The sequence below is a fragment of the Rhinolophus sinicus genome, linkage group LG05 (assembly GCF_036562045.2).
Source record: "Rhinolophus sinicus isolate RSC01 linkage group LG05, ASM3656204v1, whole genome shotgun sequence".
Classification (NCBI taxonomy): Eukaryota; Metazoa; Chordata; class Mammalia; order Chiroptera; family Rhinolophidae; genus Rhinolophus; species Rhinolophus sinicus.
In genome coordinates this window covers 52,718,151-52,744,701 of record NC_133755.1, presented here as the reverse complement: position 1 = coordinate 52,744,701, position 26,551 = coordinate 52,718,151, and the positions used below count along the sequence as shown (strand labels likewise).

General features: G+C 34.4%; 1 protein-coding gene across 4 annotated transcripts in view; it reads right to left on the bottom strand.

The window, feature by feature from the left end:
• The window catches only part of ALMS1 (ALMS1 centrosome and basal body associated protein), a 143,069-nt gene that overhangs the window by 35,109 nt on the left and 81,409 nt on the right, over positions 1-26,551 (bottom strand). For all 4 annotated transcript variants that reach the window (XM_074332174.1, XM_074332176.1, XM_019712865.2 and 1 more), the window contains 5 exons: positions 21,819-22,063; positions 16,923-17,048; positions 10,836-11,006; positions 8,213-8,368; positions 6,238-6,408 (listed from right to left, as the gene is read on the bottom strand). In XM_074332174.1, coding sequence (XP_074188275.1) covers positions 6,238-6,408; positions 8,213-8,368; positions 10,836-11,006; positions 16,923-17,048; positions 21,819-22,063 — 869 coding nt within the window. The remainder of the gene's footprint in view (positions 1-6,237; positions 6,409-8,212; positions 8,369-10,835; positions 11,007-16,922; positions 17,049-21,818; positions 22,064-26,551) is intronic.

Sequence of the window (26,551 nt, the reverse complement as noted above, 5' to 3'; positions counted from 1 at the left end):
CCAATAACATGAGGCAGCTTTATTTCAGATATTGGTTGATTTAGATAACTTGCCTTTTGGGTTGTTGGTTGTTGTTTTCTTTTTTCTCTCTTTTGTGCTTTAAATTCCTGCTCTTGTGTTTTAAATTTGCCAACAAAGAGTTAGCCCCTGAAACCCCAGATGGCACTCTTTACCCCAATAAAAGCAGAACCTCAGGTCCATGCTTGTTCTTTCTTTCTCTATCCACGACCTTGCTGGGTGTTCCTGGCATGTCTTATACTATGTTCCAGGGCCTGAAGTAATAAACTTTTTTTCTTCAGAGTTTCCTGATGGTTACTGCTGAAGGGTGTCTTGCAACCATAAGAACCACAAGGGTCGGTCCAGTCATAGCATTGGTTTGGAAAGGGGAGATGTCTGCAGATTACCCACAGGCATTTCTAACTGACAGCATTACTATCAATAGATTGAGACCAGCACAAAACAGGATCTAAATAGACATTTTTCCAAAGAAGACATTCTATGGTCAACAGATACATGAAAAGGTGTTCAACATTACTAATCATAAGGGAAATGCAAATCAAAACCACAATGAGTTATCACCTCACACCTGTTAGAATGGCTATTATCAAGAAGACAAGAGATAACAAGTGTTGGTCAGGATGTGAAGAAAAGGGTTCTCTTTTCTGTGTAGTGAGGGTGGGAATGTAAATTGGTGCTGCTACTATGGAAAACAGTAGGGATCGTTCCTCAAAAAATTAAAAATGGTGCAGCAATTGCATGTCTGGTATTTATCGAAAGAAGATGAAGTCACTATTTTAAAAAGATATCTGCACCCTCATGTTTTCTGTAGCATTATTTACAATAGCCGATACACGGAAACAACCTAAGTGTCCTCTGCTGAATGAATAAAGAAAATATGGTATACAAACACAATGGATATTTTTCAGCCATAAAAAAAGAAGGAAATTCTGCCATTTGCAACAACATAGATGAAACTTGAGGGCATTATGCTAAGCGAAATAAGTCACAGAGAGAAAGATGAATACTGTATGATATTACTTATATGTGGAACCTCAAAAACAAAAACAAAGCCAAATTTATAGATAAAGAGAACAGATTGGTGGATACCAGAGGCAAGGAGGGGAAGTGGCAGGTGGGCAAAAAGGGTGAAGGCAGTCAAAAGTCACAAACTTCAGTTACAAGATGAGTAAGTCCTGAGGCTGTAACGTACAGCATGGTGACTATAGTTAACAGCACTGTGTTGTATATTTGAAAGTTGCTAAGAGAGTAGATCTTAAAAGTTCTCATCACAACAACAAAAACGTAACTGTGTAGTGATGGATGTTAACTAATTGTGGTAGTCATTTCATAATGCATACATATATCAAATCATGTTGTGGTATACCTAAAACTAATACAATGTTATACGTCAATTATATCTCAATTAAAAAAAAAGACTCTACAATTTTAGAATTAGCTAGCAACATTTAAAAACTGGGAGGTTTTGCTTAGTTTCTATAGATATTTGAGACTGCAGCTATATAATTATAAATTGTATTAAAGGCTATGAATGATTAAAAAAAAAGTGGTGTAAGAATAATTAAAATGGGAAATGGTAGTTAGAGAAGGCTTCTTCTCTTAGGAAGCTGAAATGCAAAGTGAAAATGAGAGGAAAACCAAAAACATAGCAGTTGAAGAATATTCCGGGCAGAGAGATCATCATGTAGGCAACACTAATGCCACCCCCCTCTGCCAATCCACCTACACCTACAACCTTCCCAGATGCAACAGCAGAACCCATCCTCCTTCTTTTCAAGGTGCTCTGGAGCCCAACTCATCTTCCTTTCAAGATCTTGTATCCTATTACTTTAATATCTCTCTCATATCTTTAAGCTTTCTCTATTTATTGGATCATTTCCAACATCTTGAAAGCATCAGTTAGTATGTCATAGTTTTAGAAAACCCTGATATCCTCCCTCAGGGTCTGGCCCATTTCTTTGCTTCTCTTTACAGCCAAGCCTCTAAAGTGGAATATATAATTTTTCCTTTTTTTTTGTTTTTTACAAAATCCAATCCCTTTTTTGATAAAAACACTCAGCAAACTAGGAATAGAGGAAACTTCCTCAATCTGATAAAGGGCATCTATGAAAAACACACAGCTGAAATCATACTCGATGAAAGACAATGTCTGCCCCCTAGACAGGAACATACAAGGATGTCTGCTCTTGTCACTTCCATGCAACACTGTACTTAAGGTGTTAGGCAGGCTAATTGGGGAAAAATAAAAAGGTGTGAAGTCTGCAAAGGACGAAGTAAAGCTATATTTACAGATATCAAGATCTTGTAACTAGAAAATCCTAAGAATACGTTAAAAATCTATCAGAATTAATAAATGATTCAGCATGGTTGCAAGATAAAAGATAAATATTAAAAAGTCAATTGTATTATACACTTGGAATTAAACTGAAAACAAAATTAAGAAAACCATTCTATTCACAATAATATCAAAAAATTAAAATATTTAGGAAGAAATTTAACAAAAGACTTCTACTCTGAAAACTACAAAACACTGGAAAGAAATTAGAGGTCTAAATAAATGGCAAACATCCCATGTATTCTGAATTGTCCATTTCTCCTTGAAGGTCCTCTAGGGTTTTCTGATAGTTTATGGTCTGTTTTGTAATTTTTGCCCCCTCTAGCAAATTTCCCTCCCCACCCAAGCATCTTTTGCCTAACAATATATCATGAGTTGTTTTCATATTATTCTATACCTTCATTCTAAGGCAACATAAACTTCCGTACTGATGGTGCTCCCAGTTTTTGTTTTATATATTTTTATGCGATTTCATGTTTAAAGATTTGTGTTACAGCCTCATTGTGAACTGCAAATCCGTAAAAAATATTCCTCCTTAATTCCTGCAACACTTTTGGTATTGACTTTAATCTCATCTATATTAATATTATGTCTCCAAATTTCTTTTTCATATGTCTCATTTTACTTTTATTTTTAAACTTTCTGAGTCACTTTATTTTCAGTGTGCCTGCTATATAGCATGAGACTGAATTTGTTTCTTAACCTAACCCGAGTTTTTCATATTTTGAGAGTTTTTTTTAATAGGTGAATTTATCCTATATATATTTACTTATATAGTCTTATTATATACTACCCATTCTCTCTTTTTTTTATATATATTTTTTTAGACATTATGTTTTATTTTTATTTTTTTAAGGAGGGCACGGCTCACAGTGGGGATCAAACCGGCAACCTTGGTGTTATCAGCACCGTGCTCTAACCAACTGAGCTAACCCCATTCCCTCATTTTATGATCTTTTTTGTTACAAATTTACTTTCTGATTTCTTTTTTCCTCCCTCTATATTCCTGCTGCTCCTACCATTTTTCTAAATATTTTGGATGTTTCATAATTGGATTTTAACACTTTTAGAGGTAACCTTTATAATTTTAAATACTATACTTACATATATATTTCTTGACTTACCAACTTTAAAGATGAAGGTAGCTCACTTATACTTTAACTTCTCTTTATTCTGTTTGTCCCTTGGCTGCCTTTTCTCCTTGCTTTTTCTGCATTTTCTGTATGATTTTTTTTCTTTTTCTTTGAAGTTCCATACTATCACCAACATCCATCTGGGTGTTATTATCTATACATTTTTCCTAGGACTTGGTATGTCCTTGTAAATTACAGGTTCAGTTTTACTTTTACGTTTTATTCTTTTTTTGTTATGTTCTTTAGAGATACCAACAGACATCATTATGGTGGATTTTCACTGTCAGTCCTCAAATAATTATTTTTTTTCCTAATCGCCTTCATCTCCTTTTTCTCTTAATTGGTACATTTTTTTTCCTTCAATTTGTTCTCTGATACCCTAAGTCTTTCTTTACATCTCATTATTATCTCAACTTATATTTAACACATTTCATGCTTTCTGTAATTATACAGAGTATGAAAAATTTAGGAAAAATTTTCTTCTCTTCTAGATTAGAGCACACTTTTACAAATTAGATTTCCATCTTTCTTTTCGAAGTTATATCTCCTACGTTACCCATTGCAGAGTTGCAGTGTTGTTTTCTCATCTTATACAGTCTTATTTCTTTTTTATTGTGGTAAAAAACACGTAACATTAAGTTTAACATCGTAACCATTTTTAAAGTGTGTAGTTCAATAGCACTAACGATATTCACATTGTTGTGGAACCAATCTCTAGAACATTTTTATTTTGCAATACTGAAACTCTATATCCATTAAACACTAATTCTCCCTCCTCCTCTCTTGGCAACCACTTTTCTGTTTTATGTTTCTATGATTTTGACTACTTTTGATACTGCATATAAATGGAATATACAATATTTTTCCTTTTGTGACTGGTTTATTTCACTTAGCACAATATCCCTGAGGTTCACTTATGCTGTGGCATGTGACAGGATTTCTACTTTTTTAAGGCTGCATAATATTCAATTGTATATATACACTACATTTTCTTTATCCATTTATCTATTGATGGACATTTGGGCTGTTTTCATATATTGATTAATTTGAAAAATGCTGCAATGGACATGAGTGTGCATATATCTCTGAGTTCCTGTTTTGAATTTTTTTTGATGTATACCCAGAAGTGGAATTGCTGGATAATATGGCAATTCATTTTTAATTTTTTGAGGAACCTCCATACTATTTTTCATAATAGCTGCCTCATTTTATATTTCCACTAACAGTGTCAATGGTCCCAATTTCTCTGCATCCTTGTCAACAATGGTTATTTTCTGTTCTTTTGATAGTGGTCATCCTAATGGGTGTGAAGCAACATCTCACTGTGATTTTGATTGGCATGTCTCTGATCATTAGTGATACTGAACATCTTTTCGTATGCTTATTGCCCATTCATATGTTTTCTTTGGAGAATTGTTTATTCAAGTCCTTTGCCCATTTTTAAATTGGGTTTTTGTGTTGCTGCTGAGTAACAGAAGTTCCGCATATAACCTTGATATTAATCACTTAAAATGATTTGCATATACTTTCTCTCATTTCATAGGTTGCCTTTCACTCTATTGATTGTATCTTTTGATAGTTTTTAATTTTGATGTAGTATAATTATTATTTTTTGCTTTTGTTACTTGTGCTTTTGGTGTCATATCCAAGAAATCACTGCCAAATCCAAGGCCATGAAGATTTCCCCCTATGTTTTCTTTTAATAGCTTTATAATTTTGGCTCTTGTGTTTATGTTTGATCCATTTTGAGTTAATTTTCATATGTGGTAACAAGTAAGGGTCCAAGTTCATTTTTTGCATGTAGCTATCCAGTTTTCCAACACCATTTGTTGAAGAGACTGTTCTTTCCCCACTATGTAGTCTTGGCACCCTTGTGGAAAATCATTTTTCTTATACATTCCTTTTTTTTTTTTTTTGAATTGGGAAATATTGGGGAACAGTGTGTTTCTCCAGGGCCCATCAGCTCCAAGTTGTTGTCCTTCAGTCTAGTTCTGGAGGGCACAGCTCTTCTCCAAGTCCAGTCACCGTTTCCATTCTTCAGTTGCAGGGGGCACAGCCCACCATCCCATGCAGGAATTGAACCGGCGACCTTGTTATTGAGAGCTCGCGCTCTAACCAACTGGCCATCCAGCCGCCCCTTTCTTATACATTACTGATGTGAGCAGCTTCACCTGTACTATTTCAAAATACAATATGGGTAGATTATAGCTCCTTGACTATTTTCTTTCCTTATTTGGGTACTGTTCTATCTTCCTCAAAGACATAAAGTTTGACAGGTAGGTAGTAATGGCTTGTGTCCTCTATGCTTTTCTTTCACGTTAGAAAAAGGGCGCCTGAATAAACATAAATAGATATGATCTTGGCTCTTTTTTACTGGAATTATCAAAAAGTTTGTATTGAGGATCTTTCTGTCTTTGTTACAGTCTTCTGGAATACCTTTAGGTTTTTCTCTTTCAGTACTGGGCCATGATACCTCACTTCTAATACTATCAGCCTTAGGTATTTATTTATAATCCTGTTTCTAAGTTGCCAAATCTTTTCCCACATGTAACAATTACTTTACAAATCAATATGTACATCTACACAAAGTAGCACTGAAGTAATTTACATAAGAAAAAAAAGAAGAAAAGATAAAATGGAACTCTGCTTAAATCGTGATGCTATATTCTTATCAGAATGAAATGTAAATACACAGACAGAGCCCCGCCTTCTGTTTCACTCTCTTACACACACATACCCCAATCCCATTACCTTCCATATCTATCTGCAAGGATTCTTTATCTTCTGACCAGGCTTCCTTAGGAACTGTACTCTTCCTATGGATCTCCTCTTTCTGTTTAATGGCTTTAGTGTCTGATGGGCTTTCAATCTTTGTATCTTGTAGTTGAGCTGAGTGCTCTGCAGCAGCAGCGTCACTGGAATCTAAGAGAGGGCAATTAACACCCTATCCAGGCAGGAAGTTGAGAAAAAATATTTTAAAATACCTCTCTGGCATCTACTATGTGAAAGGCACTGTTACTGGTGTTAAGAAAAAATAAAAAGAGCAATCAGAAATGTGTTTAGAAACTGTTGAACTGTTGATCTAAATTGGAGTTAAAATATATATATGTACACAAAAATCATACAAAGTAAAAAAAAATTATACCAGAAGAGAAAGGCAGATAAGGAATTGTAAGTACTCAAAGTAGGAGAAACTAATTGCTGCTAGGAAGATCATGCTAGAACTCTGCAGTAAAGTGAACAACTAATTTTGGTGCTAGAAGATAGTTGAGCTGAGATACACACTGGTATGGAAAGAGAAAGGCATTCTAGGCAAACGTGACTACACAAGAAAAGAATGGAGTCAGAAACTTAACATCTAAGAAATAGAGCAACTATATGGTTGATTTGATTATAGGATTTAAAAAGAAAAGAGGTAAAAATTAGAGTTTGAAAAGTTGTTTTGGAGCTGATTCTACTGTTCTGAAAGACTATGCTAAAAAAGTTAAGATTTTATTCTTAAAGACAAGGAGAACTTTTTGATTAGGAGGTTAACATGATTGAAACTGTTTCTGGAACATTCATTTAGCAACAGCAAAAGGTGGGTAAAATTTTGAAGCGTTGCCCAGAATATAACTTTTGGAGAAAAAATAATATACAAAACAGGAGATGTGGCTAATTATGCTCCAAAATATTACATTGTGGCCGACGACCAGCTGTCCTCTGAAGTCCATTTTCCTGTTCCTCTAAAATAGAACCCTGATTTAGCTGGGCATATACTGTGTTATGCCCAGGTCTCACATAATTTAAAAGCGGGTCTCATATAATATAAGACCCAGTCTTATATTAATTTTTGCTCCAAAAGACACATTAGAGCTGATTATCCGGCTAGGTCTTCTTTTCGGGGAAACATAGTAGTCTCCAGAATAAAGATTATCTTTCCCAGCTTCTGTGGCAACAGCTTAGTGTGACCATGTGACGAAGTCCGTCCAATAGGATGGTACATGCATTTTGAGAAGTATTTTCAAGAAAGAATATGTTTTTTTTCTTTCCTTTTCTTTCTTTTTGCTGGCTGGAATATGGACCAGATGGCTACAGCATGAGAATGGAGGCTAAAAATATTGGAGCAAGAGGAGAGAGAGCTTTGTTCCCTGACACTCTGGAGTTCCATGTCAATCCTGGATGCCTATTTCTGGATTTTTATGAGAAAGAGAAATAATTTCCTGCCTTCTCTAAGCCAAAGTTATTTTGTTTTCGTTTTCATCTCTCAGAGCCAAAACTAATCCTAATTTAAACTCATTTTTATAGGCATTTTTCATCAGCATTGTCCCATTGAAGCAAAATTAACTGGATAAGTAGTTAAGGCAGTAAACAAGCTGAATTCCTAAAGCACAAAGGCTTATGTACAACAATGATATTAGGAATTCAGCATCTCATGGCACTGGATTTCTATCATCAGTAGAGTTTTTAAATGTCCATTATGTGAATTTCTGGGAATGAAATTAATTTGTGCACTATATTCATAGTTCTCCAGAAATATCTCAAAGACACTTTAAAAATGTTTTATAAAATATTTGATTTTATACCAGCCAATGTAGACTAAAAATTACAGCTAATATCCTACTTCAGATATTGCGTAAATTAGAGGAGGTTTGAAGACAGCTAGAAAAGAACAGAGAATACTGTTCTGTTACAGTCATTTTAGAAGGCCAGGAGAAAATAACATGCAGATAATCCAGTTACCTACCTGCAGTATCTTTCTGAAAGGATTCTTTTTCTTCAGGTTGGGCAGTGTTAGTCACTGCGTTTTTACTGTAGATCTCCTTTTTCTGGTTTTTGTCTGAGAGGTTCTCATCTCCAGTGATAAGAACTTGAACTTGGGAACCTGAAATAATGGCATCACCTGACGCCACAGAGAAGGAAAAGATAATAAACACAAAAGGCAAGTAACCCTACCCCCAAAAAACACAAAAACAAAACCAAAAATTTCTTTATATATATTAGGAAAAAAAGCACTTCTCAGGCACCCCCACGTAAAAGTTGTGACAGTTATGGTGGGTTTATAACATGAATTGGAAAGCTCTCTGTACTTTTCTGCGTACAATGGTTTAAATAAAAGTATCACTTTATGTAAAATCTGTTCTTTGCTGGTTTGACACAACAGTAAATAAAAACGTCTAGATCAGGCATCTTTTTCCAAGTAGAAAAGTAGATATGAACAACGCTTTCAAGTTCTTTGGCCTACTCAAAGTTTTTGTTACTTCATGGAGCCAATTTTTATATTTCGTATACTCCTAGAAAAGCACTTATATCATGTACATTATATAGATAGTACTCATACAATACAAAATGGAATACTATTCTGCTATAAGAAAAGATGAAATAGTACCATTTGTGACAACATGGATGGATCTTGAGATTATTATGCTGAACGAAATAAGTCAGACAGAAAAAGTCGAGAACCACATGATTTCACTGATATGTGGTATATAAAATTGAAAACAACCAAAAAACAAGACAAACAAATGAACAAACAAAAACTCATAGACACAGACAATAGTTTAGTGGTTTCCGGAGGGTAACAGGGGAGGGGAGTGGTAGATGAGGGTAAAGGGGATCAAATATATGGTGATGGAAGGAGAACTGACTCTGGGTGGTGAACACACAATGTGATATATAGATCATGTATTACAGAACTATACATCTGAAATCTATGTAACTTTACTAACGATTTCACCCCAATAAACTTTAATTAAAAAAGAAAACAAGTTATATCCTTTTAAACTTATCCAATACTTTCTATTTTCTTTCTGTTTTTCTTGGTCATACTTGCTAGGGATTTATCTATCTTATTGGTCTTTTTAAATCAGCTCTTTTCTTTTTTAATCATATGAGAAAACTCGTGTAAAATAATGTTGGCAAATACATTTAAAAAATCACCAATACAATAAACATAACAGTCACCAAACAGTTAATAATGGTTATATGATTTTATAATGGGTTGACAAGAAATTCATTTTCTACCTCTAAGTATAAATATTTTTCAACAAAGAAACCAGAAAGGCAACAGAGAGTACTAAAAACTTAACATAATGAACACCAATGTGTTTACCACAGAGTTTAAGAAATAAAACATTAAGAAATAATGATTTCCTGTGTAAAGACTCAATGATGCCTGTCTCTTTTTTTTCAGAAGCAACCTTTATACTGATTTAGAGTTTACCAACCTCAAGGACGTTTTTGAATTTTTAAAACTATACTGCATGAATTAATCAACAATGTACAAAACTGTTTTGCACATCTTTAAATTTTATATAAACAGTATATAATACTCTATGTATCTTTAAACAACATGCCTTTTTCACTCAATTTGGGGATTTACTCACCCTAATATATATGGCTCTCATTAACTATTTCTCTATTGTCTCTTGGAACACCTGTTTTTTGACATTGAACCTTTTAGGCCAATCTTGAATTTTCTTATGTTTTTTTAAATTTATCTTCTTTTTATGTTCTACTTTCGAAGAGATTTTCTCACTTTTATGCACCAATCCTTCCACTGAGATTTTCATTTCTGACATATTTTATGAGCTCACTTAGCTATTATTATACATAGGTCACTATTCAATTTCTTCAGGCAGGCATCTTCCCCTCTATCCTTCTTAGTCATTTAAGGTGAGGAGATCTAAGGCTGGGCTTTTCCGGGGGTGAAATGGCTACACAGGAGTAAGTCAGGAGAAGGCTTTCCCTTAAGATACAAAGTTTAAAAGTAGACCAAGAATAGCAGCATCAGTAGACCCCTATAACAGGTGGGAGGTCCCTTAGGTAGCAGAGCCGTACTTCATTTCAAACACATCATTCTTACAATGCAGCCTATGGATAAGTTATAGCTGGCGAGTTCTTCGTGCAGACTTCTGATGGGAGTTCCCTTAGTCTATCACTTTATTCCCTGCCAAGTTTTCCATATCCTCCCCCTCTCACGTGTCTGTCAGCAGGATCACAGGACTATCTGTGTTTACCAAAGTGTCACTAGTTTCCACCATCTGACAGATAACTTCATCAGGCAATTTAATCAAGATTTTCTATGGATTCTAGTCTCTAAAACAGACTTTATTGGATATTGTTTGTTTCAGGAGTTGCAACATATTTTATTTCTCATAGTGAAAATAAAGTTTACAGTTTTCAAAAATCTGTGAAGCATTTTAAAAGATTTTATAAATATTTTACTTTCTTGTATATACCCAGTAAAATCGCTTAGAGAAAAGTCTGTGTAACAAAGCAGAAAAAGATACAGACTGGACAATATTCTCATTTAGGATGAACAGGAAAAAAAAAGAAAGCTACAAAACATGCAAAGCCAATCCACTCACCCGCGTTATCTTTCTGAAGGGACTTCTTCCCTGTTGACAGGGATGCCTTGGTCACCGCCCTCTTACTGTAGATGCCCTCCTTATGCTTAATGTTAACAGTGAGTGTCAGGTCATCATCTCTCGTGCCCAGCACCTGAGCTGGGAAGTCTGGGGCTATGGCATCATTGGATCCTACAGAAAAATGGGAAAGTAGTACAATGAACACAAATATAGACATGAAGTTCAAGAAAAACAAAAAATTAGCATCTTAAACCAGTTTAAACAAAAAGGCACTACAATGGTAATCCTCCATCATGACAATGCTCAGTGTCACACATCGCTTCTGGTATGGCAATTTCTATCTAATAAAAACATTACGGTGTGCCCTCATCCACCTTATTCACTAGATCTAGCACTGTGCAACTTCTGGCTCTTCCCCAAAGTCAAAATGACCATGAAAGGGAAAGTTTTGAATTGATTCAGGACATCGAGGCAGCCATGACAGCACAACTAAAGTCACTCACGAAAGAGGACTTCCAGAACTGCTTTAGAAAGTGGCAAAAACAAGGCGATAAGTGTGTTCAAAGTGAGGGGGAGTATTTTGAGGGTGATTAATGGCAATGTGTCTTTTACTGTAATAATTTTTTTTAATTAAAGTTTATTGGGGTGACAATGGTTAGTAAAGTTACATAGGTTTCAGGTGTACAATTCCGTAATACATCATCTATAAATCATATTGTGTGTTCACCACCAGTCAGTTCTCCTTCCATCACCATGTATTTGATCCCCTTTACCCTCATCTACCACCCCACTCCCCCCTTAATTTAAACATTCATAGTATTTTTTTTATCACACTTTGTATGCACTTATTGTCGTCTATTTGTTTAATATCTGTATCCTCACATGAACATACATTCCATGATTATAGGGACCATGTTTATTTTCCACACCCCTGCAAATGTAACACCTAGCACAGTACCTTCCAGGAACACAGAGTTTTAACACTTTTTGGCAGAAGAAAAAAAATGAACATGAGATGAAAGCTTTCTGTCACCTTAGGGGAAAAAAAAATCAACCTGGTCATTGTAGAAAATTCAGAAAAGTATGCAGAAAACACCTTTAGAAAAAACCAACCAAACTTTGGTTATATATCTTTCTAAGTGAAGATATACTGGGATCACAATATATATAGTTTCATATCTTTTATTCTCTCAAGCAGAGATACATTTTAAATGGAATCTAGAGTTTAAAGTCAGCACATAAGTTGAGAAACCATGCAGGGTTGAAATCACCCTTGAAGGGTCCTAAGAAAGGCACAATGTTGAAATTAACATCCTGTCTGCTCAAATCCACTACAGTCTACTTTTTGCTAATGGCTTGCAACAAATCACTGTGCCTGCACTTGAACACCTGATGAAGTACCTAGCTTGGGTTTAGAGGCCATGTTGTACCAAAAGACATTTTACATTTTAGAATCACACTTAGGGAAGAAAGATAAAGATAAGATGATTAAACTATAAACGGCAAATGAGGACAATGAACTTTGCGAATGGAGGTTTCCCACGTCCTATTTCAAACACCCTCATGGTAATATGCTCATGAAGTGTAGAGTGCACAAAACAGTTGTACTTTTAAAATTCTTTACTTCTCTTTTGTTAAATAAGTAATTGAACTTGCTTAAGTTAAATGCATGTATGAGACAATGCCAATGTATGCTAAAATTATTTATCATAGCTATAAATCTTTCATTGTAATCCATCTATCTGACCTGTTTACCCTATCTTAAAGTTTATATCCTATTCTTGTTCTATATTATTTTGTTAAGTTTGTATACTCAACAGTAATTTGGAAGACAGATACCTAGTTTTAAAATTCTATTATAGTTTTTCTTGGAAGCTTTTAAAAAGCATTTTTTGTTGTGGTAAAATATATATAAAATTTACCATTTTTATCCATTTTTTGAGTATACAGTACAGAGCATTAAGTAGTATATTTGCATTTGCAACCATCACACCATCCATCTTTAGAATTTATTCATTTTCCCAAACTGAAACCGTATCTATTAAACAGTAACACCTTTTTCTTCCTAGCACCCCTTGGTAGTCCCCATTCCACTTTGTCTCTGTGAATGTATACATACTTCATATAAGTAGAATCCTACAATATCTGTCCTTTTGTGACTAGCTTATTTCACTTAGCGCAATGTTTTCAAGGTTCACCCACAGTACATCATATGTCAGAATTTCACTCCGTTTTAAGGCAAACAATATTCCATTGTATGTATACATCACATTTTATTTATCTATTCATCAGATGATAGAGATTTGAGTTGTTTCCACCCTTTGCCTATTGTGAATAATGCTGCTATGAACACGGGTATACAAATATTTGTTCAAATACCTAATTTCAATTCTTTTGTGCATATACTCAGAAGTAGAATTGCTGGATCATATGGTAATTCTGTTTAATTTTTTGAGGAACTACTACACTATTTTCTTTTTCAAATTAAAATTTATTGGGATGATAATGATTAGTAAAATTATATAGGTTTCAAGTATACAATTCTGTAATATGTCATCTCTATATAACACTGTGCTCACCACCCAGACTCTATACTATTTTCAATAGTGACTACACCATTTTAAAGTCCAAGCAGCAATACACAACGATTCCAATTACTCCATACCCTTGCCAACCCCTTGTTATGTTTAATAATAGCTATCCTAATGGGTATGAAGTAAAATCTCTCACTGTGGTTTTGATTTGCATTTCCTTCATGACCTGATGTAGAATAGCTTTTCATGTTCTCTTTGGCCAATTGTATATCTTGGAGAAATGGCCAGTGTTCATTTTAAAATTCGATTGTTTTTGTTGTTGATGATGTTAAGTTGTCAGAATTCTTCCTATATTCTGGATGTTAATCCCTTACCAAATATATAATTTCCAAATGTTTTCTCCAATTCCATGAGTTACTTTTTTACTCTGTTGATAATATTTCTAGATGCACACAAAATATTTAATTTTGATGAAGTTTAATTTATTTTTTCTTTTATTGCCTTGCTTTTGGTGTCATATTACAGTTTAATTCCTATGGTGACTTTTGCCATATATTTCTGAGTTATTTTCTTAGGGGTTGTCCTGGGAATTACCATGCACATCTTAATAGAAATTAACAATCTATTTGGATTAAGGCCAGTTTCACTAGTATACAGAAACTTTTTTCTTCTATAGCTATTGCCTCCCTTTATACTGTTTTATTCCCACAAGTTACATCTTTATACATTTTGTATCCAGTAACATAGATTTATAATTATTGCTTTATGCATTTTAAGTCATATAAGAGAGAAAATGGATTTACAACAAAAATACATTTATACTGCCTTGTATTTTTCTGTGTAGTTACCTTTACTGGTGCTCTTTTGTTCATGTGGATTCGAGTTACTGTCTAGTGTCTATTCATTTCATTCTGAAGAATCTCTTTAGTATGTCCTATAGGTCAGTTTGAACTAGCAATGAACTCAGTTTTTATCTGACAGTGTCTTAATTTCTCCTTCATTTTTGAAGGGTAGTTTTGCTGGATACAGAATTCAACATAGACAGTTTTTCTTTCAGCTCTTTGAATATGTCATTGCAATGCAATGATCTTCAAAGTCACTGATTCTTCTGCCTCCTCAAATCTGATAATGAGCTCCTCTAGTGAATTTTTTATCTTAGTTCTACTTTTCAACTCTAGAATTTCTATGTGGTTTCTTTTTGTAATTTCTATTTCTTTATTTATTTTTCTATTTCTTTATTAATACTCTATTTGGTAAGACACTGTACTCACACTTCCTTTAGTTCTTTAGACATTGTTTCATTTATGAAATATGTCCTCTGAACATATTCTAAATAGCTATAGTCTTTGTTTAGTAAGTTCAATGTCTGGGATTCCTCAGGAACAGTTTCTAAGCTGCTATTTTACTTGTATATAAATATATATATATTTTAAATTTCTATACCTTGTAAATTTTTGTTGAAAAATGGACATCTTAAGTAATATGTAGCAACTCTGGAAATCAGATTCTACTCCCTCCCCAGGGTTTGCTGGGTTTTTTTTGGGGGGGTTTTTTTTAAGTAACTTTTCTAAATTAATTCTGTAAAGTCTATTGAAGTTTCTATTCAATTTCTCAGTGGTCAGCTAATGCCTAGATAGAGAGATCCTTAAACAATTAGGACCAATAAATCTTCCAGTCTTTCTGAGGGGCTGTGTGTGCATGTCAGGGCATGCCTTCAACACTGAGCCAGGTAGATGTCAACTCTGGCTTAGCCTTTTTCACAGCTTCAAGGGCAGCCATAGGTAACGGGCAGCGCCTTCTGAGCTCTTTCCTGAGCATGCACACAGGCCTATGCATGTGTGGGTTCTTCTAGAGCAGGGGTGTCCAAACTTATTTCAACATTTTTCACCAGGGGCCATATGCGGTGAAATACACAAACAGCCAGGCCACTCACTTAAGGTGAAGTACGTATTGCCTCACCTGGTTTATTTAAGTAAACTAAATATATTTTTGGAATTTGCAATGGATCATGGGCTACAGTTGGCCCGCGGGCCGCAGTTTGGACACCCCTGTTCTAGAGTCTCAGGAATATGTCAAAACTTTTCACATCTATGGACAGCTTAACCTCGGTTTTCCTTTTTCAGCTTTTGGTTAATCTAGTGTCCTCCTCAATTGTTATCTATCACCTCGGGCATTATGACATTAAAACACTTGCCTATAAACATTTTTGACAAGTAGCTCCCCGCCCCCCCAATACCACACACACAGAGGCTTTTCACCACTGGATAACGCTGAGGTTAAATAAAGACAAGCCTTTTGAGTGGTCTTCCAGGGAACCACCAGACAGGTAAAATATCGACAATTCTTTGGGAATGTCAATCCCTTCTCTGTTCTGCTCCCTTCAGCCCTAGGAATGTAGGATGATATCTTTCAAGGTTATCACTGAGCTGAGCGCAAGAATGGGAGTAGGACAAACTAAAATACTACAAAGCTTACTGTTCTTACTAAGATTCAGCCATTTTTACTTGAATAAATGCTTTAGTGGACTGTTATAAGACTTTGGTTAACTTGCAGAGTTTTGGAAAAGTTTTCTGAGAAGTTTTGCCAATTTCGTTGATGCTTTTATTTAGGGGTGAATTCTTGGGAATTATTTACTCCACCAGTTTTCTGCCATAACTCTACACCACACACACCCCTAAAAAATTCCAGCCAGTTTTCTGCTCTTCTGGCTTTCTGCTCCTATTGACAGTGATGATTAATATATAAATATTTGATGTCTTTAATGAACAATAGTATGAGGTATAAAATAGCTTACAAAAAAAGCACATGGCACCTTTCTTCAAAGAGGAGTCTTGTTACTACTTATAAATGTTACTGGGTCTAATAAGTAAATTTATAACATCTATGTCTTTCTTTGGGAGGTTGTAACCTTCGCCTTGTTTGTATTTTTTTAAAGGATTTTATGAGTTTAACTGCTTTCTCATTCTCAATTAAGGAGAAATCTACTTTGCCCTAATATTTGCTAACAGTAATGCATGACTTGCCCCTGACCCCAAACTCTATTTGGATCCTTCTCTTATCTATAGATGCACAACTTACTAATAGAAAATAGCTATTAGAACAATTCCTAGGCTTTCATCTACAGTAACTCCCCTGGTCTAAGTTGTTAGATCAAGACAATAAGTATTTGTGTCCTAATAACTTATATTTACATACATTCCACATGATTGGAAAAAACCCCACATCACCGAAACACTAAGGGCACACTATGAACAGAGAAAACTTGGAAACCTTGTCCTAGCAGAGTCCTCTAAGCCAAACAAACAACTGTCCATACAATTTTCGTCATCAAATATTTATTAAATATTTAAGTGTACATAATATATCTATCTGACCAAATAACTCACCTAAATGAACCAGAGATTGAGGCATGAAAAGGTCCATATTTCACTGAAGATTAAAAAGCACTGAATTAATCAGTGCTTTTTAAAGATTAAAAAGTCATTCCAGAATTAATCAGCCAATCTACAAACAAATTTCAAAAAACAAAATTTTGAATAATTCTGTACAATACCTGAGTGTGAGCTCTCGATGGTAGTATCTGATTTGGAATCCAGAAATGAAGGAGTCTGACTTAATTGTGGAACATAGTACATCTTTGTACTACCAGAAGGCTTATAAGGCAACAGTGAAGGCTGGGCTAAGGAAATAAAGATCAGAATAATTAATAAGAAAACATTTATTAATTCAATGAACAAATACTGAGTGCCTTCAATGTGCCAGGTAGTGTTCAAGTTCTTGGGATATTTCTGCCTTAAGAGGAGAAAGACATGTAGGAAACAATTAACATACTAAATAAATTACTCAGTATTTTAATAAATCATAAGTGATATGAAGAAAACAATCGGAAAATGCTGAGGGAGATTAGGAGTACCGGGAAAATTGGGACAGGATGCAGTTTAAATGGAGTGGTAGAGATAGGTTTCAATGAGAACATGAGCTTTAGAATCTATTCCATATATACGAGTACGTGGCTGTAACTAAAAAACACTTCACCTTACACTGAACCCAAACCTGTTCATTGTTAACCCCTAGTACTGGTCTGACTCTGCCCCCAGAGAGATAGAAAATAAGTCCAATTCTCTTCTATGTGACATGTCTTCAAAGTAAAGTTTCCATTATAAAAATATAAATTCTAATATTAAGAAAATGCATAAAAGTAAAAAAGACAAAGTCCTACCTCTCAAAGATAACTATTATGAACATTTTAATGTATTTCCTACATGTCTTTTCTTTCTGTTTGTTTACATAGTTGTCTGCATATAGTATATATAATTTGGAATTCAGCTTTTTGACTTTACATTGTAATAAAATATTAATTTTATTTCCTCTCTTTACATTTTTAATGATTATACTACAGTTTAAATGTACTTAACTATTCTCCTAATATTTAAAACATAGGTTGAGCTAAATTTTCAATTACAAAAAATTCTGTGAATAAACATTTTGTTTATAGCATACCAATTCTCCTTTGCTGCCCTATTTCAGGTAAATTCTCTGATTACAGAGTAAAACATTACACCATTTATAAAGTTAAAAAAAACACTAACTGCAAAAATGCTTTCTAAAATGTCTGTGCCAAAGTAATAAATTTGATTATTATAGAGGATGAAATCTTTTTCTATATACTTATTTTTCTTTCAGGATGTGGTAGAATATCAATCTCTCTCTCTCTCTCTCTCTCTCTCTCTCTCTCTCTCTCTCTCAGCTTCCTGATTTTTGCACGTACTACCCACCTGTACACTATATTTTCCAATCTACCTTGCAACTATGTATGGACATATGAGAAAGTTTGGGACCATGGGAGGGACCAGTATTGAGAATAATGTGCGCAACTTCCAGGCATCTCATTAAAACACTCCACTTCCTAGGGACTGGAGATTATGATAGCTGTAGCAGCCACTTTAGAACCAGAGATGGAAGTAACACTGTAAGGATGCCAGAGCCATTAGACATGGTACAGAGATATCTACTCTAGACCACTTACCTTTAATTTGGGAGTTTCTGTGATAAAATAGCTTAATCTGTACCCCAATACATACTTAGTAAGTAATCAATTAACTGTAAATCCAATGGAGCTGCAACTTACTACCTTTGTGACCTTGAACAAATTACTCTTCTTTTTGCCTCAGTTTCCTTCCCTAAAAAATGAGCATGATAATACCTACTTCTTAGGGTTACTGTGAAAATATAAACAAATCAAAAAGATTTAAAGTGCATCAAACAGTAATTCTGATGTTTGAAAGTGTCAAGTTCTTCAAATCTCCTTCTCCCTGAATAAGTAACCAAGTTACTCTAATAGCACTTATTATATAATCCCTATTTTTCTCCACAGCAATACCTCCTTCCTCACACGTTAAACTCAAGTAAAACAATTCATTTTTGTGCTTTCTGTTCTATCCCATCAACACGTTTATAGACGTTTAGGTTAGTACTACACTCTAAATTTGGCTGCTGCTAAAATACACTCTCCCCATTACTCTTTTTTTTTCAGATTTTCTTTGTTATTCTTCCTAATAAATTTTAAGATCAATTAAACAAGTTCAAGAGTAAAATTCCATTAGAATTTTGAGCATAATTAAGAGTGTAAATTTATTTGGGAATAAATGATATCTTTACAATATGCAGCCTTCTCCAATATTTAGAAACTTCCCATCCCTTCTCTTAATTTAATCAACTGTTCTTTTCTATCTCTGCACAGGGATTAGTATTTCCTTCACATAGGTCCTATAAAATTCTTGTTTCGGTTATTCTTGCGTATTTTCTGGGGTTGTACTGCTATGAATAGAATTTTGCAGGTAGCTATCATTTCTCCTGAACACCTCCAGCTCCTTCAATTTTTCCTTCCAGACCATGGTTTCCTCTCTCATCCTGTCACCACCTCTAAATGAACTCCTAGTTGCCCATATATAGTTTATAAAAATCAAAATACAGTAGAATGAGGTCTCCTTCATTCTGGATATAATAATAATCTTTGACTACTCCATCATTCTGATGACCTATTTTGACACTGAATTACTTATTATTAGGACCCTGCTTCCAACCCACAGTGAAGGAAATGAGAAAAGGCTGATGCCTAAAGCGATTCACAAGCCTCATCACCCAAAACTGTACTAAATTTTAAAAAAAGGGGAGGGGGAGGTGAGTGATTTACTAATAACTGTCATGGCACGAGCAGGTGGGCACCACTCTCTAAGGCTGGAATGCCAGCTTAGAATATGGCATATGCTCAGAACCACATGTGGTACTTGCTTGTCCCACAGAAAGAATGCATACATTCAGGAACAAAGGCAGAGCCTTTTTTAGAAACTTTTCCTTTCCATCTCTGTGACTCTGAGCCTTGTTAGATGGGAGATCTTAGAAATAAGAGGGATACTTCCACCAGGAGACAGGAGCCACCTGGTCATTTCACATTCGTCATGTCACTGAAACAACTGGAATAAGATGCCAGTGTTGACTGTCATTACGCCTGACCTTAACTGTCAGGGAGAAATAAAGTTGCTTTAGAAAAAGGAAGTCATTAGGAGTATGGCTAATACCTGGGTGACACTTTACCATGCTTGGTGACAGAAATTAACAAAAAATTACTTTAAACCTATATGTGAAGGGCTAATAAAGTCTCAGACTATTTAGGAATACTTGTATCACTCTATCAAGCGAAAACAAGCAAATAACACACACACACACACACACACACACACACACACACACACACACACGACATTGAGAACCTGACTAAAGTTAAGTGGAACAAAAAATTTGTAGAGGAGTGAAGAATTTAAACAACAGAAAAAACAGGCTGTAGCCTTCATTTCTATTTGGTCATTGCTGTTGTCATTATTGTTAGAATATTGATTTATTAATTTTCTTCCACCACTAGTATATATAAGCTTGATAGTGATGGCTAAATCTACCATTTCAAAGGTTGCAGAAAACGACTAAAAATAATTGGGCTGAATTACAATGTACCCAGACAAGAATGGTTATCATATAGAGATGGAGAATTCTGAGAAAGAAGTGGCTTTTTGAAATTCTTGTCAACTTTATAGTGAAATGCAATAATCTTAAGGTTATTTTGGACTGCTTGCCCAAGAGGGGAAGAAGTGACTACACAGCAAATAATGGTTGCTTTTAGGAAAGGAAGGACTAGAGAGGGTTAAAAAAAGTTCAAAAATAAATTTCTTCAAAAAATTTGAATATAGATCTGAATATAAACATATAGTATATTATTCTGAATTTAATTCAGAGTAGTGGGTAGATAGTCATGTGTTTAACATACTATTCTTTGTACTTCAAAATGTTTTCATATCAAAAAAATAAAATAAAATTTGGAATTTACAGTATTAAAAATAATATTTTATGGGGAAGGGGAGCTATCACTTTGTGAGGGGTGTAAATGTCTAACTATTACATTGTTTTGTACACCTGAAACTAATACATAATAATAACAATATTTTATTAGTAAACCAGATAATATTAGTACTTTAAAGGAGTCCTTTTTTCTAAGGTACCTGTATGCAAAGGTAAAACCATAACTTGTGGCCTCTATACAGATTTACAGATTGATCCATTTGCTGTGAATAGACATTTAAAATACACTTTCACATTTGGCTTTCCCCTCTTGTGCTTCTGACACCACCATGAGAACAACCTACCCCAGGGTAGCTATTGTCCCATTAGCCTGAGTTTTAGTACAAGGCAAGTGGAACAGAACCAAACCATTTCTGCTTCCTGGCACCAAACTCCAACTGACACACAACCCGGTGAGTGAGAAAAGCAAATATTCGTTGCTATAAAGCACTGAGATTTTTATATATAGATATATGTGTGTATATATTTATATACATACACACATATATATATAATTTTTTTTAAACTTATATTTATTTTAAGTGTGTTTTTTCAGGACCCATGAGCTCCAAATCAAGTAGTTGTTTCAATCTAGTTGTGGAGGGTGCAACTCTTGGTCATTGTTTTATGAGTGAGAAATAGTAGACTGGTATTTTGTTTGTATTACTATATATATTTGCATCTATTTACTATAATATGCAAATTTTACTATAAGACAAAATGCCAATAACTCACCTGCCCACCTAAATGAAACCTCTACAGTTTTAAGTTTTTATAAAATAACTTGCAGTCTTATTACAGTTATCATGAGATGAAAATATGCCAACCACAAGCCACATGAGTTCCACATGTTGTTCACTGCATTCAAAATTAAGGTAAAACCATAATAAATCATATTTTCCTCATAGCTATGAAATGAAAAGATGGATATGATCATGTGGACCCTAATGCTTACAATTAAAATTAGGTTTTTTGACTAGAAAGACACAACCACAAGTTTCTGAGATAATTACACATAAAAGTTGGTAACATGACCTAAAATGTAAGCACCTTCTCTTACCTCCCTCTGTGCCACGAGGAAAAGTAATCTGCTGGACTGAAGATGAGGAAACAAACTTGACAGGAACTTTGCCCAGCTTCTGGGTACTGGGCTCTGGAATTTCATGTCCATCATCTTCAGCATTAATAAAAATTTCAGATGAAAACATGGTTTTTTCTGGACTTTCGGTTGTTATCTGAGTAACTGCATCAGATGATAATTTTCCAGAGAATGCACAAGATGGGGGCTTAATCTCCTCTAGTGAGCTGAACAAAGAGAGAAAGGATACAGCAAGTCATATCCTAAGCTTATAAAATACTATAATCTCTTTCCAAAAGTAGCTTCAAGGAATATTTTGTGGAGACACATCAACCTCAAAGGGGTAAGTTATTTCTGCAGTACCCTTCCTTTCTTGTATACTTATTACAATGCCCTCATGTATGAGTTTACTTTTATTTATTTTAAAATCTACTTCTGGTTTCAATTTAGAATGCTATTATGTAATTTAGCTGAGAAAAGAGTACTTTTCAGTTCAAGTGAAAATACATTCATTCATTTTTTAAAAATTATTAGAAGTCCACCATAAATTAGGGGCCGGTGCTAAATGCACAGAGTGTACAAAGATAAATAAGAAACAAAGCCTTCCCTCAAGGAGTTTATATGTCAGTGGGGGAAAGAGAGGTTTTCAAGGTTGTGATTATATATTCAGATTACAGAGAATTCATATTAAAACAGAAGGGAGTAAATAAATGATTGAATGAATAAATAATAGGGGAGAGGAGTCAAATCTTGCTCATAGAAGAATTCCAAATAACATGTAGCTATCACCCCCATCCGCACCGAAGGGGGTGAACGTCACCTCTCCCTCTCCCCTTGAGTATGGGCTGAACTTAGTGACTGGATTCCAAAGAACAGAATATAAAAAGGGAGAGACAGTAACTTTACAGCGGAGAAACCTGGCGAACACCATGTTATCCAAGTGAGAGAAATTCACAACTCCAGTGATGTCATGTGGACGCCACATACTCTGCTATGATGTGATGAGAAGGGTATTTCTCTTTTATGGTATTCTTTGACAAACCCTTAACTTTAGTCTAATCATGAGAAACACACCAGTCAAACCCACATTGAGGGAAACTCTGCAAAGTATCTGACCAGTATTCCTCAATATCGTGGAATACAAGCAATGAGATCTCCAGAAAGACAAACAAGTTGGGTCCTAGAGCAAATTAAGCCTGAAACATCGTTGGGAGTGACAAATGATAAAACTGAAGCTGTCCCACTTCGGGCACATCATAAGAAGGCAGGGTTCTTTGGAAAAGACAACACTGGGAAAAACAGAAGGTAGCAGGAAAATAGGAGGACCACATATGAAAGGGACTGATTCCGTAAAAGCCATAGGCATGAGTCTACAGGAGCTGAGCAGGGCTGTTGAGGACAGGACATTGTAGATCATTGTAGATGTTACTCACTGAATTCGGAACCAACTCAATGGCACATAACACACACACACAAATACACACACACACAAATATACCATCACACACTAAAAATATACCAAATCATACAGTAATTTTAAAAAAGTTTAAATATAATGAAATCATAAATTTAATTACCATGAATTAAATAGAAACAAACAATAATTAGAAGAGTTCCCATATAACTGGCAATTAAGAAACACTTCTCTACATAAGCCCCTGAAACAAAACAGAATTGAGAAACTATTTTCAAGATGATGATGAAAAATTACATAAAAATTTGTGTATATTAGAAAATGCTACAAATTAATTAAAATTAATATATTAAAAAATTAAGTATTCTCAGAAAGGTAGAAAAAGACCATCAAGTCAAAACCCCAAACAGAAGGGAAGAAATGAAGATAAAAGCAGAAATTAATGAAATAGAAAAAACACATTAGAGGATCAACAAAACCCAAACTGTTAAACCCCTAGCAAGAGTGACCAACAAAAAAAAAGGGAAAACACAAATCACCAATATCAGACATAAAAAAGCTTTTATCACTAAAGATTCAGAAAATGAAAGGATAAGAAGATATTATGAAAATAACTCATGCCAAAATTACTCAGCATGAAGAACCAGAAAAATCTCAACTCACATGGGAAAAGACAATTAACCGACATCAATGTTGGAATGAAAGAGACGTTAGAACTATCTGACAAAAACTTTAAAGAAGTTATTATAGAATGCTCCAACAACTTAGGGTGCATACCCTTGAAACAAATGTAAAAAGAGAGAACAGAGGAAAAAAAATATTGAAAACAATCACCAGAGCTTCAGGATAATACCAAAGGTCAAGCATTTGTCATCAGAGATGAAGAAGAGATATATAACTTTGTACCACACTCTCTTTTTCGTCTACATATATAATATATATGTAACATATATGTATATATGTATTTGATGAAAACTCCGTAAATATGATGAAAGATAGCTCAAACCCCAAAGAAATCCATACCTAAAACAAAACAAAAATAAAGCAATCAGAGAAAAAGGACACATTGCTTCTTACTTGCTTAATGATTACTTGCTTCTTGCTTAATGATTTAAACAACTATAGATTTCTCATCAGAAACAATGGAACTCAGAATTGAATATTTTTTAAGTGCTGAAAAAAAGGACTGCTGACCCAATGGCATGAGCCATAAAAAAAAAAAATCAATTAATTGGACTTCATCAAAATTAAAAACCTTTGTTCTGTGAGAGACCCTATTAAGAGAATGAAAAGACAAGTCACATACTAAGAGAAAATATTTGCAAATAACATATCCAGCAAAGGCCTTGTATCCAAAACATATTAAAGAACTCTCAAAACTCAACAGTAAGAGAAAAAAAACAAGCCTATTCAAGTCACTTCACCAAAGAGGATGGTAAAAAAGAACACGAAAAAAAGCCATTAGGGAAATACAAATGAAAATGAAAACTATGATGAAATACCACTACACACCTATAAACAGGGCTAAAATATACTGACAATACCACATGTTGACGATGATGTAGAGTAAACTGGAATGCTCACTCATTGCTAGTGGGAATGCAAAGACAGAGCTACTCTGGAAAAACAGTTTAGCATAGTTTAGTTCTAAACAGTTCTTATGAAGTTAAACATGCATATATACCATATGACTCAGCAACCCCACTTCTGAGTATTTACTCTACAGAAACAAAAACTGGTACATACGTGTAAATGATTCTAGTAGTTCAACTGTAACTGCCTCACACTGGAAACAACCCAAAAATCCTTCAAAAAGTGAATGCCTGATAAAGAAAGTATGGTAATCTATACAATGGAATTGTGACATAAAGGAATAATAAAAGCAATATTAGTGCTTTTAATAAAGCAATACAAAGTAAAATAATACTGATTCACAAAACAAGATAGGTCTTTTTTTTTTTAATTAATGTTTATTGAGGTGACAATGGTTAGATGGGTGAATCTTAAATGTGATGTGCAAAATAAAAGAAGCCAAACCCAAAAGTCTGTTACATAGTTTACAATTTCATTTATATGACATGCTGGAAAGGCAAAACTAGAGGGAAGAAAATAGAGCAGGAATTGCCAGGGGTCAGGAGAGAAATTGCCTATAAAAGGATGACCTGTGGGAATCTTTGGATTGGTAGAAATGCTTTGTACAGAACTGTGATGGTTGGATTTATGAAAACTGATAGAATTGTACACCACAGAAAGTGTACTTTACAGTACAGAAATTAAAAAAACAAAAACAAGATGTGGGGGCAAAGGTGGAATGCAGGATGTGACAAATGAATCTAACTGTTTTAAAAATGAATCACATATTGACACCGAGGGGTATAGGGAATAAAGAAGTTGACTTAGAAAATATCAGCAAACAAGTGTTTTGACTGGATATTGTAATGCTAAATTAAAAAGAAACTATACATAAAAACTATACTTTAGTTGGAGAATTTCTCACCTGGGTCTGGGTTATGAATTCTGAAACTACTTTATTTATACATAGGGTAAATATAATAAATATATTGTAAATAATGACAGCCAGGTTTACCACCACTGGAGACAGAAGTTATTACAAATAAAGGGGAAAGCCTAGAACCAACCCTGTAGCTCTGGATTAAGGTATCAGTATTGTCTTGTGGTTTAACACACACACACACACGTACACTCATTACTAGTGATGGAAAATATAAACGCAGGCATATGCATGAGTTAATATATACATGCAGGTAATTCTTAGCTTTATTCACTGAGAGGGGCTAGAATCAGTGACATCATCCTAGTAGGAATGCGCAAACCCAGTGCTCACATCTTGGTTTCTAAATATTATCCTCCATTGTTGAAAGTGGGCTATTAAAATCCACTATTATTGTACTGTTTACTCTCCCTTCAGATATGTTAGTATTTGCTTAATGTATTTAGTTGGCCTGATATTGGGCCTGTACAAATTTACAATTCTTATACAGGCATACCCAATTCTACTGTGCTTCACTCTCTATTGCACTTTACAGAGCTTTTTTCTTTCCTTTTTTTTTTTTTTTTACAAATTGAAGGTAAGACCCTCTGTCAGGAAAAAGATTATGAGTCGCCGAAGGCTCAGATGATGGTTAGTATTTTTAGCAATAGTTATTTTTTAATTAAGGTATATATATATATATATATTTTAGACAAAATGTTATTGTACACTTCATAGACTACAGTACACTATAAACATAACTTTTATATATACTGGGAAACCAAAAAACCTGTGTGACACTTTACTGCA